At 38.0% G+C, this 17,612-nt stretch overlaps 1 protein-coding gene across 7 annotated transcripts in view; it reads right to left on the bottom strand.

The window, feature by feature from the left end:
* The window catches only part of ANO4 (anoctamin 4), a 177,785-nt gene that overhangs the window by 62,459 nt on the left and 97,714 nt on the right, over positions 1 to 17,612 (bottom strand). For 6 of the 7 annotated variants that reach the window (XM_010410747.4, XM_039570998.1, XM_039570999.1 and 3 more), the window contains 4 exons: positions 7,638 to 7,738; positions 7,286 to 7,387; positions 4,532 to 4,576; positions 46 to 177 (listed from right to left, as the gene is read on the bottom strand). In XM_010410747.4, coding sequence (XP_010409049.1) covers positions 46 to 177; positions 4,532 to 4,576; positions 7,286 to 7,387; positions 7,638 to 7,738 — 380 coding nt within the window. The remainder of the gene's footprint in view (positions 1 to 45; positions 178 to 4,531; positions 4,577 to 7,285; positions 7,388 to 7,637; positions 7,739 to 17,612) is intronic. The other variant, XM_039570997.1, reaches the window with a different exon arrangement.

Here is a 17,612-nt window from a genome sequence, read left to right as displayed (position 1 = left end):
AGGCAAAGTTTTCATCTTGCAATTGAGATATGATAGAATACTCACTGATGTATCCTTTGTTGGCTGAATGGAGCAGTATAGCAGTCATTCTCCTCCAGATCTGGCAGTGTTTCCTTGTCCAGTTTCATTGGCTTTCTGGGTAACCATCCTCGGAACCTGCTTATCTGTTTCTCGATCCTGCAGCACATGATAAGCATGAGCATTTGAGATAATGGTTTTTTTCACTACATTATGAAGCACATGTTGTCAAACCAGGCCACGTAGTATTTACAACTAGAAAAGGCGCAATGTCTTTTGACTTTTTTTGAGGCAGACCAAATTATACAAGCTGAACTTGATTATTAATAATGAGCTTTCTGCAGAGGAGCATTTATTTTGTCTCAACAGAAAAGCAATGCTGATGGTACGTGCTAAGCCTTAGTAAGCCCAGTGAGTGCTTGTCATGTCTCTAAAACTTTATTTCTCAGATTTTCAGTTAGCTTAAAATTCAGGCTTAACCGATACTAGATTTTTGCCCTCTAAACATTAGAACAGATTGTGACAAAGATTTTTGGCAGCTAAACCCCAGCAAGTTACATCCCGTTAGTACTCTCTGTATGGATCCTTACCTTGTGATTGATGCTATTTAAAAATGGGCTGCTTTGTTCATTTCATTCAACTGTAGTTTCTTGCAATACTACAACCTCCATGAAACCAGAACCCTGGTTTCAGGTGACTGCTATGCAGCTTGTTACATTTGGAAGGTGAAAGCAAACAACGATTGATCTGGAGAAAGGGCAGATTTAACTACAAGTGCACTCATGCAAAGATACACAGTGAAATGAAGGGAAGAATCAGAGCTCATTGGAGAAGACAATCTAAACCAAATTCTAGAATGTTATAATGAAAAACACCTAAGAAAGCTAAGATGTGTGTAGCACAATGACCCCTACTCTCTCAGAAGTTCCTAGCAACTCCAAGTCCTAACCACTGATCCCTGCAAGAATCACAGACTACAAATTGTGAAGCGTGGCCATACTTCAGTCACTGGATGAACGTTTCCAGAATGTTTTTTAAAGGGCAAGAATTGACTTCCTTTGAACTGAAAGTTCAGTTCTGAACAAAGCTCAAGGACTGGAAATATGGTTGGGGGTTTTTTGTTTGTTTTGTGTTGTTGTTTTGGTTGTTTTGACAGAGCCAACGTAAGAACTCTATGACCAACAAACGCTGATACCTCTTCACAGTCAGTTTGAGGGAGGAAAACCCATACCCAGGCAGCTGAATGTATGGGGAAGGAATGTGAAAATGCTACATACTTTCATTTAAAATACGTATAGTGTTTCCTGGAATATCCAGCCTTCTCCCACCAGGTATTTTTATCTCAGATAAGGAAGCTAATGCTCATTTTTAAACATGAGCACATTTCAAATTTGTACCTAAATCAGCTGTACCTGTTTTGGTCCCATTTGTGCATTTCCAATCTGGAACAGCATGATGGGGTGAGGGGTGTTGGATGTTGCATGCGTGTGCAAATTTATCATCAGGACTGTTTGGAAAAACTGTAATATGTATGTAAACATAACAGAAGATTTACGCTTAATTAATCACAAACTGTCCATGGGCAGTGTTTGCACTGACCCAGCAGTCTGGAGCACAGGAGGAGGTAGTTTGCAAATGTCTGTGCTGAATGCAAGTGAGATGTCAGATCCCAGGGCTCTAAAGAGCCTGACCAATTGTAACTCTCCAGCTGCAGCATCCAGCCTGACAGCCTTGAGCTAGTCTGTCTAGCCACTGATAGAAATGCCAAGGGAAAGTAAATTCTCTACAGGAAAATCCCTGTCTTCTGGTCTCTGTTTTTTCCTCTGAAAATTCCATAAGCCCTGTGTTACTGTACATTCAGCAGGCTTAGTGTGTCTGGGTATGAAAAAGGCAGGAGGAATCAGGAAGAGGGTTTTTCTAAATATGCTGTTCCATTCTTGTTAATTAAAGTCGTTTGAATCCTCTAAGCTATTAACACCCCTGCCCATCTGCAGTCTTTTCCCATTCATGCTGGAAGTCAATGTGCACATATGAGATACTGCCTACTGCAGGTTTATCACACCCCACAAGCACAGCACAAAGGGACTGAGTGCTTTCCCCACTTAACAGCAATGCATTATTCATGCTGGCTTCTCACTGAGTGTACCCAGAATTTGAGTGGTTTGCCATTCCCAAGACTCAGATTACTTGGCATGCTCAGTCAGCCTGCTGGCAAACGGGTCTGAGAAGGTTGCAAAACCTTACTGCAAAGCACAGAACATGCAGTACAGCCTTCTGCAGGGAAAACAACGCCCCCTAGTTAATTCCTTGGGAAAAAAAAGGACCAGATTTTAAAATTTATTCCAGCTCATTCCAACAGTGCCATCAGTCAGCAGTGCAAGTTTCATATGGTACAGGAGCATCTTGCAAAAGGAAAAAGCTGAAAGAGTGGTGTTGGTGCTAACAAACACAGACACACAGTGTTAAAAATCTATTTTTTTATCACTTCTTCATGGCTAATCCATGCCTCATTTTCCCCATACTCAGCTGAACAGGGGAAGGGGGGTTGGAAAGTGGTGTGACCTACCCAGGAACAATGGGGTGCATGGAGTGATGTAGAGGGAGCTGCTTCACAGTGTCTCAGAGTCTCTCCCACTCCAATCCTGCCCTAGCTCTCCAAACCTAGTTTTACTCAGCACCCTCTTCCTAAAGATACATATTGTGTTTAACTCACACAAAGTGTTTCTCAAATAATTTTAAAGAAACTGTTTTCTCACCATAAAGTGGGGTAGGGATAGAACTGTTTTTCAAAGGAAAGTTAGGAAAATTAAAAAAGAATTTTTAATTGAGACTGATTTTTATGAGTGGGTCAGCTTTCATAGAACTTTATGCATATTGTGGTGCTAGCTATTGTATTAGTTTAGCTTTTAACCACGATGCAGGTGCTGTATAGATACCTGATACCTGTCCTTTCCTTTAAAGTAGGGGAGTTTTGTAATTTGAAGTTTTGAGATCACTAGAATTTTTCAGAGAGAAAATTCAAGTCAGGTTTACAAATTGCAGGAGACCTGCTCTGAGCTTTGCCTTATGACTAAACCCCTCTCTAAAATAAATTCTGCCTGAATGTCAATATAATGTTGGTATTAATTAAAAAAATGGACAAAGGCTTCAAGTACTTTAATCTACACTGAACTAGGAGTAGAGGAAATAGATACTTTTATTGAAACCATATATCTAAGTTTCATGTAAGTTAACTAAGTACCAGAAAAAGGATCGTACCTCTTCCCATACTGACTTCAAATTGCATCCTGACTTGTAAGAAATGAACATGAAGCAGAACTTCATATAATACATATAAATGATAGAACCTTCACCTTCTCCTTCCTATCTATTTCTTTAGTCAAAGCAGTCATATCTTCTTTAAAGTCAAGACCAATTCCAAAGCTAATGGCCACTATAGTATCTATTGTAAGGTGGGAATGGAAAGTGGGGCAGCATCAACATTTGTGTGCATCTGTTACCCTGTGCCAAAGAGGGATAAAATGTCTCAACTCTGCAAAGTGCTCATTTGGTGCTTACTAACATGAAAAGGCAAATTCTATAGTGTGATATCAATGCTGGTACTGTCAAGTCACCAGCATGCCGAGACATAACTTAATATACAAAATGCTTTTTAATATGCTCATACTGCAGAGTGATCATCCCATGGATGTAAATGTATCAATGTTATGTGCAAAATGGTATGGTTGTTTATTCCAAAATGCAGATTTTTCAAATTTAATTCTTCTCTCTTAGAGGTTCTTGGCAATATTTCCACTGACCTCAGTAAATCAGTAGATCAGGTGCTAGACCCCTTTGAAAACTGCATCAGCAGTACCATGGCATTAAATGTCACATACAGTGAGATAGATAAATGTAGATATATAAATGATCTGGTTTTTGCCAAGCCTGTATAATTTTTAGGCATTTTGGAGATATTTTTGTTTAATTTTCCAAGGTATCACGAAGAAAATACAAACTGCTGCAGGGAAAGAGTTTCATTGCAGCAAGTCAGACATAAACTGGGCATCAAGTGTAACCTTAAAGATATTAATAATTGAGTGAAAACACTTCAAAGATTCTTGGAAAATACATATCTCTTAAGCTTGGTTCTTTGCCTTCCTATCTACCAACAAAGTACTAAGCATCTCCATAGAGGAAGCAATAAATAAATAATGCCATCACTATTACAAGTAAGCAAGGTTCATGGAAATGAACCTGTAACAGTGGTACTCTAACCCCAAGAAACTCCCTAATGAACTACATGAAAAGAAGGAGATGCAGCATTTGTACTAACATACTTCTATTTCTTTAAAGACTGTGAGATGCAACTTCTCTTGGGTTTTTTTTGCAGATGTCCTAGTGTGTAATCACTCCCTTTATCCTTTCTACAAACACAAATGATAAACTTTTCCTTCCAGCTTGACTTTAACTGTTATTTTTGTTCCTGGGTCCAAATGAACATAAACTCAACTGGCATAAGAATTGTACTCACCTATTCATGAACTTGTATCGGCGGTGCAGGTAATAGATTTTTCTCCTGGAAGAACAGCAAAAATGAAGCCAGTCGAGAAGAAAACCCATCGTCAGTTACAGTATGAACTAGCAAGGAAGGAAAGGAGATTGAAGACAGAAGCCTGTAAGAGGTGGAGGAAGAGACTAAAAGAGAGATTAACAGAACTGTCACAGGAAGCCACACAAACACTGGTGGCATTTGAACTGCTAGAAGGTCATCATTTTTCCATTGCCTCCTCCTTTTCTGCTATTTGTCATGTGTGAAAGATGGAGATCCAAAGATGTTTCTATTTCAGAGAAGTTCATGAACTGTTGCAGGAATTCTTTAGGACTGACACAAATATGGATAAAGTATCTGACATCTACTAACGAATTATTAAGGCTGCATTTGGGGAAACACAAGGGGGATTTACTTAGAAAAGCCAGGAAAGCTGTATCTAATGCAGCACTATGCTGTAACACATGCAGTACCAAGCGGGGTCGGTGGTTGCTGTTGGGATAACATCCCTAGAAACAGAATATAGGCTACACAAGCAAATGCACATGTGCTCAGCACCCCGCCAAGTGTTCAGCACTCCCTCTGCCCCTCATACAGGCTGGTTTCTGTTGTCAGTGCAATAAGCTGTGTGTGAGAGCAAATGATGAGCAAGTGAGCAGACAAGGGAACACGAGCAGGCACATGCTGAACCCACTCCCAGCCTGCCTCCTGACCAGCTCTGCAGTGCAGAGCAGCCCCTAACCACCATGTGTAGATCCAGGTCAGAGTCCACCTCCTGTCCCTCTCCAGTGCTGGCAGCTCTTGTTCTTCTCATAGATGGCTATCATACCACAGCTGTCAGGATCTGACACTGCCTTCAGCACAGAGACCACATCTTCATGAGAGTTAAGAAAATCTGAGGGTTCTTGTGTGTGGATTTGGGACTCATACTCCTTACTGGAAGAACTGGGTGCCTGACCAAACTCTGATTTCCCCCTCCAGAGGCTGACATTGTCATCCACTGAAGGTCATTGTTAAATCAAGGTGGTTTCTGTGTATTCTGAGAGGCTCCATTGTGTGATGCAGAACTGCAGCACTTTTGGAAAATGAAGGCTTACACCACACATGCTCTAAATATTGTAGCAGATGTAGTGTAGGAATGCTGTTAGTGCCTTGGAAGCAAGTCCTCTAAAATAAGACAGCACTGATGCTTTATAAATGATAAACAAATTTGGTTAGTATTCCAAGTTAATTTTCAGAACTTTTTGACATTTTTGTTATCAGAGTCCATATCATGCTGGTGAGGTAGAATTTTCTAAACTATTTCGTGCTGGCCAGCCTTCTTTGGTTAGTGTTATTTATCTTGCTCTAGTCAGCAGGTACAGAGAAAGGTCAAAGCTAAGTGTTTCTGAGGATGCCATCCACTTCTTGATTTCGCTTCTAATGTTCAGAGGTATCCACCACTTTGTCACTCCTGCTTTGAAACACCAAGGATTTCCTCCAGTGATGCATGGACCTTGCACAATTCCAGCCTGAATAATCAGGAGCAATAAACAATCAGCAGCACTTAAAACAAGGGCTTAGACAAAGGCATCTGGAAACATACCATCTAGACTTGTGGACATGTCGTAAAATTTTTTTAAATGATAAACTGTACTTTTGTTTTTAGAATGAAATTGAAGAGCCTGCCCAGCAGTCACTAGTGAATTACCATGATTTCCTGTTAACAATGCTGTAATAATTCTCTTTCTATGGATGTGGAAAGAATGAAGCCATGATCCTGAAGCAGGTCAAGAAACCCTCAGTATTTTCAAAGCTTTCTATATAATCTGTGTGACACAGACTTTGCTATCTGCTGAGTGATCAGGATAGAAAAAGCTGCTCCATGACTAAATTCAGAGTTCCTGGTGTATTTCTGAATCATGAGACCTTACTCATTTGCTAGAGCAGGTCCATCTCAAGGAATGCCACAGAAGTCAGAGAAGGCACACTTTCGGCCTAACCCATTGTTTCTAGAACACTTTAAAAAAAGAATATTACTATCCTGCAATGAATTGTGATTGCTTTTGGAATTTTCTCTTTAGCACTAAAAGCGTAAGGAAGAACAGTTGAAGATTTGCTGTGAAAATGAAAACAAAATAAATACAAAATAAGGCTGCAATTTTGTCATTTATACATCTCCAGTTTTCCTTCTGAGTTCTCTATTGCTGTGTGATATCTCATACCAGAGGCATTTTTCATACTTAGGTAAGAAAAAATGGAAGGAATCCTACAAAGGCACCAGCTCACTATTCTGGGTCTGATCCTTTTCTTGTTCAGGAGTAATTCCATTAAAATTAATGGAGCTTTATGTTACAAACCCTGCTAAGTGAAAGAAGAATCAAGGCCTCTCAGTTCATGGGTTGTGGTCAGTTCCAGTGGAAGTCTTTATGCTACTTTAAAAGTTCTGATAACCAACAGAGTAAATACGGTATTTTACATAGAAAATTTCATAGACCAACATGCAAATAATATTTAATCAATTATAAAAATAGTCTGAATTTCAACGTGGAATTAATTTGGTTATCAGTAGCATTTAATATAATTTCTCTACTTTCTCAGCAGAAAAAAGCATTTATTGCTTAAATCGTTTTCCTATTAGATGGGATACTTATTCATACGTATTCATGTAATACTAATTCCATACTGTACAAGCAACTTACAGGTGCATACCAGATACGTCAAACAGACATGCACTTTCTGTGCTGCCTTACGTACCTGGATCTTCTTGACCTCCCATTGATTTCAATAAAATGTCCATTTAAAAAACAGCAGCGCACAAGTATGCAGGGGGCTCCAGCACTGAAGGGGTTAAAGGGCCTAAGGACAGAACACCCCATGAAAACAGCTGCACTGCTACAGCCCATCTCAAACCAGTATTGTACTGAAATTGTAGGCTTTAACAATAAACAGCAATGAACGTGGTATCTAAGGAATTCCATTTATATTTTCTAAAGGTGTGTGGCATCTTATAGAAGAGCTTTTCTATAGGCATTTTGGTGTTATTATCACATTTACTTTACAGTATAGTGTGGCTTTGGAGGTTGAGACAAAATACAACTACACCTACCTGAAAGGCATTCTTACATTCATTAGTTCAGCATATTTGCCCAGGACCTCCCAGGGGGCGTGCAGTTTCACAAAGATGATGTCACTGTTTGTTAGGGATGACTGCAAAAGAAAAACAATACAGCCACCAGGGCTTACTATTTCAAATAAAAAAGAAAGAAATCATAGTCAGTGGTCAATGTGATGTGTCACCCTTCCCAATTCCTGATTCTTCCTCAAATGTTGTATCAATATTTTGTCAACTCATTTTTCTTCTGCTCTCCTGAAAGCCATGCTGTGACTCCCTTCTGGCCTGCATGTGCTTCCTTTACATGGAAAAGAGGACATGGAGGGCTGACAGATGCATCCATGGGTTAGCTGACTGTACATAACATGAAGAGAACTTTATGCAGGGCATGCACATCAGCATGGCTGCTACCTAACAGGAAGCTGTCTGGCAAAGACAGGAGGATGCGTAGCAAAGAGGAGAAAAGGAGGAATTTACCTCTGTTTGCACTCAGGAAGAGACACAGTGCTCTACAAGACAAGTGCTCTACAGCAGGTTTGGCTGAAGCTGATGTGAGAACACAGAGAGCCACATGATAATACTGGAAGATGAAATGTTCAAATTCTAATGAATAAAAATGAATTGTTCATAAAGTTACATACAATACAATTTTAGACAAACAAGTGGATGATATTCCAAGAAATAGGCAGAGGTGTACTTAGTATGAGAAAAGGAAAGTATGACGACAGAAAACCAGGCAAGAAAATTGTTAGTTAGCTTTGGGGAGGGTTCCTCTGTTTTTCAGACATTGTCTTTTATTCAATGTTGCTCACATAAATTCTTGGTTAATTGTTGCTCACAATAATTCTTGGTTACAACTTACGAGGAGCTCTTAAATCTAGTATTGCTTATCTGGAAACTACTGTGACTGTATGGGTGGGAGGCTGACATTTTTACTTTTTACACTCTCCATCCACTATCCTGATAGATGCTGAAATTACTGAATTTGCATGTCCATGTCCTCAGAGTAGCTAAAAAATTATTACTAGTTTGTGACATGATAGGAATGCAATCTCCAACAGTTAAGATATATATATGATTTTCTTTAGCTCATCAAAAAAAACCCAAAAACCAAAAAACCAAACCAATCCAAAACAAACCAAAACAAACAAACAACAACAAAAACCCCAAAACAAAAACAAAGGAAAAAACCCCCCTCAAAAACCCAAACCCCCAACCCAATGACTATAGAGTTAACATTTTTAAACAAATATAGTATTGGACCATAATGGAGACAGAGAAATATTTGTACTCAAAGTACTAATGGGCTGCAAAAATGGATTTAACATATAAAGGAATGAGTGACTTTCTGGTGCTAAAAACTGAAGGAAAAAAATCTTCTTTGCATATGAATTGCTGAAAAATATTTCAATACAAAATGATAGAACAGCAACAAAATGCCCCCAAGAGACTTGCTTCAGAGACAATGAATTCACTTGCATTCTTTCCACTGAATTTAATGGATTCTAATTCAGGCTTTAATGATGTTTTTCTTTATAGGTACATTTCAAAAATTAGCTTTTATTTTCCCATGAGACTTCAGCAAGTAGATACCACAAAACCAAAACTAAATTCTGTTACTCTAAAAATCTCCTGCAAACTGCTCTCTCAAAGGTGAGGTTAAGTCAGCAGTGGATTGGCAGTTTTATCATAAACAACTTGGATTAAAAAACAAAAAAGAGCAAAATCTACCAAAACTCAAAAGAACCATCTAAGAAGCCCAGTATACAGAAAGAAACTACAGTACTGATACACCAATAAAAATTGAGAAATTGGGGAAATTTATTAAAAACAGCTTATAAACTTAGTGATGGCTGTTAAACAGCAAGTTTATAGGTATTTTCCAGCACATTGTAGTTTAAGCCGTACTAGATATGGGAGCCAAACATGACTTGTGAAGATGCTGTTTCACAAGTGAACATTATTTAAATGCAGTACCTTACGTGTTACATGTTTTCATGCAGAAACATGAAAAATTTCCAAATAGTTATCACAACACAGATGTTTAAAGAGTATTTTTCTACTCAATATCTTGCAGTGTTAGCACATCAAAATGTTTTCAAAACGATAATCAGCTTTGCCAACAGAAGATCTAACCAACAGAAAATCTAATCAAAATATATTTGGCAGGCTCAGTTATATTCAGAAAAAAAGAAATAATAATACTAAATTATTCATATGAAAATCCCTTTCTCTTGGGTTTGCTCATGTTAAACGTTCATAAAGGAAAGCACTAAGCAAGGCTGGGAAAAACACGACTGGAAAGAGAATAAAAAATCCAGATGGAGGATGAATTGAATGAAATGTCACATTCACCTAATCTAAGAAGTAAATAGCTAACCAAAATATCTGGAAAAAAAATAGCATGAAGACCATCTTCCTTACAAAAATACTTTAGTGAATGGAATCTCCTAAACTCTCATGGTTAGGTTAGTATTTAGACTCAATTTCCTTCATCTTATAAATGTTTCCACTGAGACTAGAGGAGCATTCTTTTGTTGTAATTGACTTTCAAGGTTTGGTTCGTTAAATGATTTGGAGAAGTAAACTCAATTTCACATTATGGGAACATGCAAACAAAAATCAATGTAACATTACTCCCCTTGGAAACTTAAATAAGACAACTATTGACATGAGCAATCTGCTATAAAGTGATGTCCAGATGATGAAGAAAGAAAAGCAGAGGAATTAAGGGGGCAGACCAATGAGATAAAACACTTAGCAAACACAGAAATGGAATAAATGTTTGGAATTGACCTATCCATAAAAAAATGGATTTTCTTCTGGTCACTAACAACTTTCTTGGTGGTCTTCAGAATAGTGTAAAGCCAGGGAGACAAGAGACTTAGCAGAATCAGACAACTGTACTCATCTAGGGTGGAAGGGACCTCTAGAGTTCACCTGGGTTAAGCCTCTGGCTAAGGCGGGGTTAACTTAGATCAGCCTGCTCAGACAGGGGCTTGTCCCATTGAGTAGTGAGTATCTCCACAGGCAGAGATTTCACAGCCTTTGGGCAACCCACTGACTGAAACTGGCTCGAGAAAAGAATATTTTCTATTGAAGAACTGCTCTCTTCCCTCATAGAGAAATCTTGGCTTAAAACTACCACTTTCTAGACTTGTTTTTCCTTAAAAACCCCTTATTTATTACAAGAACTGTATTTAATTGTGTTCTCATTGAGAGGCTGTAGCAAGGCTTATTTAGTTTGATTGAACCATAATCTTCAAAATAGGTTTGTAGGGTAGAATTCAGATCATCAGAGTCTGGGTTACAGACAGTTAAAATACATCATGGCTTCACTGACAAACATCATTAGTACTGTATCATTGCTGCCAGTCCTCGAATACAGGCAGTACTATAGGTCCACATATTATAGACCTGCCCTTCTGGCAAGGCTACCTTTCCATTTTACCATTATGTTTACGAAGCCATTGCTATTTCCCAAGGACATCCAATCAACCACAAACAGATTTAAAAACAAAGCCACATTTTCTTCTCCAGTGTCACTGTATAAGGAGTGGAAGAGACTAAAGCATGGGCCATTTAGGTAACTCCAAAAGCAGAAACACCTGCTTTGATGAGTTACAGTCATCAACTAGGTCGAGGAAAGTTTGTAAGGGTCAGGTTGTCATTCTCCTCCTAAAGCAGGCACAGAGTGGTGCTAACTGCTGGTTAAGTCCTGGCTACTGAGCTCCCATGTATTCCTGCAAGCATTCTAATACCTTCTGATGGCAGGATTTAAATATATACATATATATATATTCATTGTTGACCTGACTCTGCTCATCCTGAACTTATCATTGTTAGTCTGAATAGAAGCAGAGTATGCTGACATGGAATGTCTCTTGAAAAGCCCTTATTTTGCTGTATTTGCAGGCTGCCTTCCAGGATCAAGGCTAAAGATTAGCCTTCTCTTTTGTCAAAAACCTTCTTAAACATTCTCCTCTGCCTAGCTAATTTTAGTTCATTATCAATAATATTGTCAAGTCATTTCAAGACAAAAGCAGATGTAGGTACACACCTCAATACAAGCATTTCTTAAGTCTAAAAGTTAAGAAATTTGAGAAAACCTATTCACAGTATATAACCTTGAAGAAGGATAAAATCACAGTGTCTCCAGTTGAATGGTGCCATTGTTTATTTACCTTGAGCTTACTAGGCAGGTTTTCATTCATGTATGCAAAACAATAGGGCAAAAAAAAGTCAGGATCCATTAAGGTGTTTTCCCTATAATTATTTAAGAGCAAATTACTCAAGTCTGGGTCTCTCTTCACATTTAAAAGCCTTCCTCATAAAAGTAAAATGAAATAAGTAAGACTTTGAAACAGATTCAACAACTAGAATTAATGTTACCTACTTTAGGAAGATCCTATAAGGCAAGTTAAAAAGCCAGAACAGAAACAGTTCTCTACATTTTGGCAAATATAGCTAATTTCTGGTAAGACCATAATGCAGGCAAAAACAGAAAAGGAGACAAAACCAACATACTTCCTCTAGTAACAATTCTCTCTGTAATCTAGCTCTGCATGATGTCTGAGTGCAGAGTAGTAAATAGTAACTACCACGGGTTCCACTGTTTTTGAGAATTACTTAGCAGCACAGATTGATTTGCCATGTGGAGTGAATTAAGTGGAAAAACAAAACCCAGTAAATTTTAGTTGATTAAACTGTTCTTCCTCTGCAAAACCAAAGTAAATGTAAATTCACAGGGGTAATTCCAAAGAACTGGAAAAATAGAAGGTGTATTCTGCCAATACTTTTCCAGTGCATACATTACCACTGGGCAATTATTTAGATACTGTCAATATATGTCTGGTTTCAGGGAAAATATTGCATACTCACAAACTTCAGCCTCCACATTCATGCTTCTGAGGAACCTAATGAATAACAGTGCCAATATCTTTCACACATGTACTTTCAATCAAAGCACAGGTTTAGTGAAAAGGAGAATATATTGTTCACATTTTAATTAGGATATTAAGAAGCCTTTGACTTGCTAGAAAGTGTAGAGCAAAAGCAGTAAGGATGAAAATAAGAATAAAAAAGATAGCCTTACCTAAAATATAGGAAGCTGTTGATAAAAGCAATTTTGACCTGAGGACACTGACATGTGAAATGTAGAATAACTTGATGTAAGGAGACAGAGGTACGTGATTACAATTCAGAATGATTTTTATGTGAAATCTCATGACAAAATGTGATGATGAAGTAAAGCTTTGTTTTTACTTTGTAAAGTACTTGCAGAGGTTCTGCTTCAGTGGAGTTAGTAATGCAGGCAGGTGGCTGCTTACTGCCAGCATTCTGGCAATGTGTCATCTAATCCAGCTCAGAGCAGGTGTCATAGTTACAGTGCTTAATTTCTGGCAGCATTTGACAGGATCTCCGTTCTGGAACAGAACAAGGGGAAATGCTTGCAAATGCCCTTCTACGTAGACAAAACATATGTGAGTGGAAGGACAGCTTCAAGAACAGGGCAGGTTACTTGAGTAGAAGTAAAATGCAAATACTATCTCACCACTGCTCAAATTTACTGCGCAATGATGACCTCACAATCTGCAGTAGAGAAGCACAAATTCCTTTAAGATAAGAAACGACATCAGAAGGAAGTCTTTAATTCCAACTAATGCCATCTAAATCTGCAGAATAGATCTCACAGTAAGGCAACTTAGATGTAGTAAATCAACCATGGAAACAATATCCTCTGACTTGGACTGCACTTCCGAGAGAAAAGATTTAGAAATACCTGCAGCATGACTGTCTTAATGGAAAAGTTTGATCTGACTGTGAGGTAATGATAAAACATTTCTTGATAATTCCATCAGCAAATACTGAATGAATACAGGTTTAACCCATATGGGTAAGATCTCTGTGACAAAATAGCTAATAATATGGAATTTATCTGACAAATATCTTTTAATTCCTCTGGACTGGAAAATTACTATAAACTTGTGAACTCATTATTTGCAGATTTAAAAATGCAGATAGCTAAAATCTCTGGGCAGAATAATGCATTGTTACTTAGGAAAACAGTATTTGACATTGTCTCTTTACATGAAACATCAGTTATGGGCTCCAATTTTAGATTAAAAAATTTAATACTTTTTACAGTGGTAGTTGAGATCATCAAATCTTTTTGACTGTTCTATTGGCCAAAGAAAGGCCTCTTAAATACATTCTTTTACTTTTGGCATCACAGGCCACTAAAAATATATCACACAATTGTACTACATTTTATAAGGCAGCTTCCTTTGTGATTTATCCCAAGTGAAAAATATAAAACTGATATTTTTCCAATATGGATTTATTTCTTATTAACCATTTTTTGAAGTAGAAAATACTTACATTTAATGAATTGTCTATTAAATATTCATGTTTCCTTTTAGAGGCTTATTGGAAAAACATTACTTTAGTAAAGAAAAAAGTGTTTTATTTTTTGTCCAACAGCTAATTTCACAAACATAATAATCAATCAAACACACAAAAAGTGCAGGCAGGCTTATGATAGCTTTTTCATATGACTAACCTAGAGAAAACTGAATAAGCTGCTTATTGCATCATAGAATAATAGAGGCCGTCTAGTCAAATCTCCTGCTCTAAGCAGGGACAACCAGAGTGTTTTGTGGGGTCTTGAATATCTCCGTGGCTGGAGACCTTGCAACCCCTCTGGGCACCAGAGGGTCTCTGGACAGAAAGGCCACAGCTGAACTTCCCTGTGGATGCAGAAGTGTTGGCAGTAACCCGAGTTCCGAGCACCTGCCCATGCTCCAGCAGTGTGAAGCTCTTTGGTTGCTCAAGTCCCTCTTCAGAGTCTTGTTTCTCAGATCATACGGTCAAGGAAGACAACAAATACATATATGACTATCAGAGTAGACTCCAAAGTGTTTTCAGTGTCCACACTTTCCAGGATGCAGTGAGCTGTACACCCCTCTGTACACCTCTGTATCTGATGGCACGATTCAAAATTCTTTCTAAAGGGAGACATGCATGAGCTCAACAAGAGCACAGCTGAGGAAGAGACTACTCTTAATGTCACTGTCAGTTCAGTTCAGTCCACATGACACAAGGAAGCCTCAAGTTCTTTAAGCCAGCTACAAATCCACCACATGAGTAATTATAGGCAGAGGTGTTAGCCCATGCCATATGGGAAGCAGTGGGGTAATACACATGCTTGTTAGCATGGCTTGTTATCTCAGGTGCTGTCCCATGCTGACATGACTAGAATACCTACAAAGTCAGCTGGCAACACCTGGGTGGGTTTCTGCACCATGCCTGGCTGTGCAGGACAAACACAAGTCTCTGCTCTGCAGGGAAGTCACAGAAGAGCACTCTGACTGCTCCTTCTCAGACTTAATGCAGGTTCTCATTTTCCAGGGAAAAAGCACCAAAGAAAAACCAAGATCCAGTTAAATGAAGGGGAAAGATGCATGTGAAGAATGTGAATCACTCACAACTCTACCAGTTACAGTTACCCATAAACTCTGCTAGTCTGGGCAAATCAAATGCTTGTTCGCTCGACTCATATATCAATTTTCTGCGCCTTACTTATCTTGCAAGGATTATTAGAACTGGAAAGAGTTTGAGGAGCCATCTTCTGATAATTCATTTCACATTGTTCAAATCATTGCTGCAAAACTTTTCTGCCTGCCTCATCTAAAGGCAGAGACCTGAGCAAGCCATTTTCCCTTCCTTCTTCCCCTTTATACAACCTGTTATACAGTAGTTATATTTCTTTAATAAGATGTGGATTTCTGAGCAATTGCATTCTGTATAGTCTAACTAAGGTACTCAAGTGATCTGATACACTAAAAGCATGTAAACAAAATTTTACAAGGAAAGTTGTCTTGTAAATATGCCAAAGCATATGGTAGAGCAGCCATCTCTTCAGATACAACACCATTACTACATGAAAGGGAAGCTCATTACAAAGCAAAATATGATGGTGAGAATAGGCTTGATTACTACTATTCCGTTCACGATTCAAATTAAAATTAGAGAAATTGACCTTCTTTTAAATCTCAAGCCATGCTCAGACTGTGTAAGACTTCCCCCAAAAATTAAATACAAAACCCCAAGAGATAAAGGCAAATCCATCTTAATGTGCTGTCTTCAGCAAGCCGCAGTTTCATGTTAATCATAAAAAGAAATCTCATGGTTTAGTGCAGAGTGGAAATTTCTAATAATTGATGGTCTACATGATTTTTCACCTGTCTGCTCTGCTAAGCTCAAAGTTATTTGACCTCTGAATGTAACTAGATCATCTGGTGTTAAAAACCCACACATCATAAACAGAAGAAAAACCCACTTTTCTAAGCAAAGATAGAGTAATTAGAATCTAACTGGAGACAAGATGAAGTTGAAATACACAACGTCTCTAAACTAAGAAGGGAAAATACTGGATCCTTTGTGCACCTCTTTGCAAATCCCTTCATTTGTTGGACATGCTTTAAATGAAACAAGGTTGAGGTATGACAAGGACAAATTATGATTTAGCTTTGGACTGTTCTAATTTGTTGTGATAAAGCAATGCCCATACATGGCACAACGAATTGTCAAGGCAGACGCCTAAACATGAGCTCTTCTATTGATCAATTACTGCTGTTCCCAGTGTGCCTACTGACATAAGGTGCTGGATGAAAACACCTCCTGTATGACACACAAGAGCAGAGCAGCACCAGATGGAGCTTATCTTATGTATCTTAACAGTTCAGATAAATGTGATAGAGCACAGAGATGATTTTCTCTCCTAAGTCAAAGCTCTTACATGCAGATTTAATGAGAGGAGTTGCAGAAAACAAACAAATCTTCTCTTTCTCGAAAGACAACATCACTATCACATGAGATAACGTTAGTTTTGATCTGATTGCATATGTTGCAAAGTGGTGTTACTAATCCTGAAATTGTTTGCTGAAACCTATTGGGTTTTCAGATCCTTATGATGCTGTGAAATGTAGGCCACAAGTAACACATACACTGGCAAAGAATTCCCCTCTCCAAATTCAGTTGTACCATGGAAACTGCTGTAATGAAGATTCTTTGCTTAATAGACAATAATGTCCTTCTCTAGAGATAAAAAAATATTATTGTCTTTAAGAAGTCCCTAGCTAACAAAAGGCAGCCTGTTCAGCTTACAAAAGCACAAGTCTCTTTTTTATCCATTGACAGATAAATATTTCTAGATTCTTTTTTTTTTTCTGATTTTCCATAAGGACTGTGCCTCTCAGAGCTGCAGCAGAGACTTCACAGTCCAAAAGTGAAACAGAAGTTACGAAAGAGTTTTTAGCTCTGTGGTACTATTCAGATCCTTTTATTCAGTGTGAAATTTTGGAGTAGAATTGAAATTCTCGTCTATTGTAGCTCTGGAATGAGTATGCTTACAGCAATCTGTTTCTTTCTCTTCTACAGAGAAGTGTAAAAATGTAACATGGAAATAAAATTAAGGTCTCACTTCACTTAATAATCCCAGTTTTTCAAGTTCTTTATAGATGCACTATTACAGACATTTTCTTCTATTACAAGACTTCCCGACAGGAAAATTATAATTCCACTCGATAATTTTTGATGTAAATCAATATGGCTCACACATCAATGGCTCTATAGATAATAATAATAATTCTGCTGAAAGGAATTTTCTTAAAAACACAGCATTTTTGGCCCAATAAATATTATAAAAGATATTTTAAAATTGGGGGGAAATTCCATTAGTGCTACATCACTAGACAATGGCAAAAATTTTGCAAATTGCAGAACACCATCTCAACAAGCCACCTTTTAGGGTACTATAACTGCACATATACCTCAGGCTGTTGTTCCTGCCAAATATTTAAAATAAAACATCCAGCATGTCCAAGAAATGCAGTGTAGAAATATACTTTGCATCATTTGATGCAGCTTTGCAGAGTCACTATAATTCCTTGTGCTATACAAGCACAC

This window comes from Corvus cornix, chromosome 1A (genome assembly GCF_000738735.6).
Source record: "Corvus cornix cornix isolate S_Up_H32 chromosome 1A, ASM73873v5, whole genome shotgun sequence".
Lineage (NCBI taxonomy): Eukaryota > Metazoa > Chordata > Aves > Passeriformes > Corvidae > Corvus > Corvus cornix.
This window is presented reverse-complemented; position numbering and strand designations above follow the sequence as displayed.